The 4,000-nt window shown below is 34.0% G+C and overlaps 1 protein-coding gene across 2 annotated transcripts; it reads left to right on the forward strand.

Annotated features, from left to right (window-relative positions):
- Positions 1-1,041: 1,041 nt before the first annotated feature.
- LOC149561544 (uncharacterized) lies at positions 1,042-2,570 on the forward strand. Of its 2 annotated transcripts, XM_089823802.1 has the most exons (4): positions 1,043-1,194; positions 1,839-1,983; positions 2,210-2,281; positions 2,488-2,570. In XM_089823802.1, the coding sequence occupies exons 1-3, from the start codon at positions 1,143-1,145 to the stop codon at positions 2,256-2,258; spliced, it is 246 nt and encodes an 81-aa protein (XP_089679928.1). In that variant the 5' UTR covers positions 1,043-1,142; the 3' UTR covers positions 2,259-2,281; positions 2,488-2,570. The 2 variants fall into 2 exon arrangements, with proteins under 2 accessions (XP_089679929.1, XP_089679928.1); XM_089823803.1 differs by lacking the exon at positions 2,488-2,570 and having other exon boundaries at positions 1,042-1,194; positions 2,210-2,463.
- Positions 2,571-4,000: the final 1,430 nt, after the last annotated feature.

Consider the following 4,000-nt stretch of genomic DNA (forward strand, 5'->3'; position numbering starts at 1 on the left):
GTTGCAGTGGAACAGTGCTACCAACATGGCTGGAGAAGAATTATCTATGAGATCGACTCGCATGTGGTTGTAAATTTATTGAATAGAAGGAACCTTGTGGATGTAGATTGGCATTTGGCTCTGGTTATTCAACAGATCACTTAGTTATGCAATTCTCTAGATTCTGTGTCTTTTATGCATATCCCTCGTGAGTGGAACGGTGTGGCTGATTGTTTGGCTAAATTGGCCTCTAAGCATGTACCGGATTGGAAGATTATTGATCATAGGATGCTTCCCCTTGATTTATCTCAGATGTTGGATGAGCTTGTGGATTAGGATAAAGCTCTGTAGTTCTCTTTGTTTCTTGTATTGTTCTGTTCTCTTTGGTATTGAATAAAAATTTTACCCCTTTAGTTTAGAAAAAACATATCTTTCAAAAAAAATTACTAAAGATTAAAAGTTAAACAACAAACTAAAATTCATATCTTATCGTTTAAAATAATTCTTTTTTTAAGATGTGCTACCCTTCTAAGATAGTTTTTTTGGATGTACTACCCTCTATAGAAAATATACTATTGAACAAATTTTAAAAAATGAAAAATAAAATAAATTATAACTAAATGGTAACAAAAAAAAGTTACATTTATTCTTTATAATGTACATCCAAAAATCTTTAAAAATGTTTTAAAAAACTAACGAATCTGAAGAGAAAACAAATTTAACTTTCTTTATACTCAATACAATTTACATGAGAATCAACAGGCCCACTCTTTTGTCTCTTTTCGGAGAGGTGCCATTTAAAAACAATGAAAAAGCTTAGACAGCGTCGAGCGTCGAAAAAAGAGGGGATTCGGGAATAAGGTAAAACTAAAGCAATGTTGAAAACGCGGAAATTGGTTGATATTTCCGACATAACCCCACGCCGAAGTGTAAGTTGAGCTGTAACAACTCCGGAATCCCATTTTCTTATAATTCCAAATACTACCGGCCACATGAAAATTATGGAATTTGTCAAACTTCCTCTGTTTCTCCCAAAAAAATCCCTTATATATTGACGAACGCTATAGATGGCATTTCCATAGCAATCAGTCAATTCATTTCATCGGAGAAAACTCGCTTTATTGTTTGCAGATCTCGTTCCTTGTTTGTTCAGTTTAGAGAGGATGAGTTATAACAATCAGCAACAAGCCCCTGTTGGAGTTCCTCTTCCACAAGGTACTCCCCATTCTCATTTTTAGAGATTTTTTTAATGTTCAATCTTTTCCATTGTTAGTCATTGGGTTATTTTCTAAACATTCGATTTATTTGAAAAGATTTATTTCAATCGAGAAGCTTTTAGTACTTTTATCTTAATGATTGATTCATAAAAGATTTCATTTACAGTGATTAGTTTGTTAGATTGTGTTTGTATTTTTATAGTTATCTAATCGTTTGAATAACATTTAGTGATCTATTATTAAGATGGAATTGAGTATGATATGAAATCTTTTTAGAGATGTCAGATTTCCACAATTCATTATAATTACAATTACAGTGATTAGCTTTTGGATTAAATTATGTTTGCAGTTTTAGCATAATTTTCAAATCACATTAGTGATCTATGAGCATAATAGAAAAGATTTGCATCTCTTGCTCTCTTCCATCTTAATGAAAGATCAAAGAATGTAATTGAAAACATTGATATAAAAAATATAAATACAGTTTAATTCAGAAACTAATCAATATAATTATAATGAATTGCAAAAATCTAATATATCTTCAAAAAATAATATCATATCATACTCGCCCATACAGGAAAACTGAATATATAATTTTTCAATCTTGACAGTTTTCTGATTTGTTTTTATAAATGTAAACAGGGTATCCTCCAGCTGGTTATCCACAGGCTTATCCACCTCCACAACAAGGTTATCCTCCTGCTGGGTACCCACAGGAGGGTTACCCTCCACAGGGAGGACCCCCGCCTGAGACGAAATCAAGAGGGGATGGCTTTTGGAAAGGATGGTCAGTTTTCTGATTTATTTTCATCATATCTTTATAAGTAATTTCAAATCTACAAGGACTGGATTGAATCTCATTGTTAATTGAACAATTTTAATCCATTTCCCATCTGAACATTCGCTGCTTGTGAGAAATAGATCATTGCAGGAATGATTGGATTGGGAATTGTCTTATTGGTTTATATTTCATGTAGATCTGACTAATTATATTCTGTGTTGTTTTAATGCAGTTTTGCTGCCCTCTGCTGCTGTTGTGTGTTGGAAGAATGCTGCTTTTGAGTTGGAATATAAACTTGCAAAAGGTTCAGTGGGTCTGCTAAGATGGGATGATTGATTTTTTACTATCCCGCTAACATTTCGAATTTTGTACAACTTTGCTTTTGGCTCTTTTGTAGCCATGATCATTTATTGTATTGAATTTGTTGTGCGCTGCCATGATCATTACAAATTTGATTTTATAGTAATGAAATTTCATTCAAGTACTCTTTTCTGTGTTGTTTATATGCAGTTGTGCTGCTGTGTGCTGGAAGAATGCTGCTTTTGAGTTGGAATATAAAATCGCAAAAGATTTAGTGGGTTTGTTAAAATAGGATGATTGATTTTTTATCATCTCCATCAAATTTCATTCTTGGTATAACTTAGCTTTCTTGGTAATTTGTAGCCATGATCATTTTATTGTATTGAATTTGGTTCGCTTGGTTTTTATTGTATTGAATTTGTTTCGCTTGGTTTTGACTATCTAGTGAAGTATGATTGGCATATATACTTTTTATTTTAAAAAATATTGCATTGCCTCTCTGCGATAAATTTAGTAGTAATACCACTTTCATAAGGGCAGGTAGAGAAGTACCTCCAAAAATGGTTTTTTAGGGAAGAGTACACCTACAACTTGCTTTCGTACAAGGGCGCTCACACACTCTAACTTTAAAGCTACCCCTTTGCCAAGTGAGTGAAGGCCATTGGGCATTGAAAATATTGTAGGCTTTCAGATATTGGAATCTTTAGATGTGCACATTTATAGACATGTGCCATCACATTTGTATGTCTTATCCAACTTAACGGTTGCACAAAGTCATCATTAGATGTTGGGTGTTAGATGTGAAAGAACTAAAATATAAAGTGCTGATTTTATTGATTCAGGTTTTTTGAATACATTCGGATACAAATTGAATTGACACTGGAATGATACTTAATTATTTATGCATTGATGTCTGAGCATCTTTATATAGACTTATTTTCCCTTGAACAAACTTTTTACGGGAATAACTTCCAGCAATTATACATTTAACTAATTTATTTATTTAAACTAAACTTAAAAACTAGCCTATCTAACCTAATTAATGTAATAAGTTCAACATATTCCTCCCTTATTACATTAATCCAATAAAAGTGAAAGCCTTCATCAATATTATTCCTCTGGAAACTTTGATGAAGCTCATTCCCCAGTCTTTGAAAGTAGATCTCTCTCTACAACTTCAGATTGCAAATCCTAATATTGAAGTTGCTCTCATATCCCAACTTCAGATTGCAAATTCTGAAGTTGTCCTCATAATAACATTGTTTCCACCTCCCTTACACAACGAGACATAGTTCCTCCAAAATTTCACATCTCCATAGAGTGTGCTTGATGCCTCCTTTGGTGTTGTGCATGAGACGCCTTTCCTCCGAAAATCCACATCTCCTCTGAGTGTATCTAACGCCTCCTCAAGTGTCGTAGAAGCAATCACCACTAATATGTCATGGACGCCTTTCCTCTGAAAGTCGACATCTCCTTCGAGTGTCTCTAATGCCCTTCTTCAAATCCTACCCCTCTACAGTTCATGGAAGGGCAATCACGCAACCAAGCCCCCTCTTTCTTCAGGGACACAAATATATCAGGTCCCCTCTTATCTTCAAGGATGAGTTTGCCAAGCCCCAACTTTATAGGGACACAAATAGGTGCTTCTCATGCAGTAATCATCTCTAAGTGAGAAGCTAGCTTGAAATGATAAAAATTCTCCAACCTCCATTGCCTCTAGCCT

This window comes from Cupressus sempervirens, chromosome 4 (genome assembly GCF_028749045.1).
Source record: "Cupressus sempervirens isolate cs-2001-9-10 chromosome 4, ASM2874904v1, whole genome shotgun sequence".
NCBI classification, from domain to species: domain Eukaryota; kingdom Viridiplantae; phylum Streptophyta; class Pinopsida; order Cupressales; family Cupressaceae; genus Cupressus; species Cupressus sempervirens.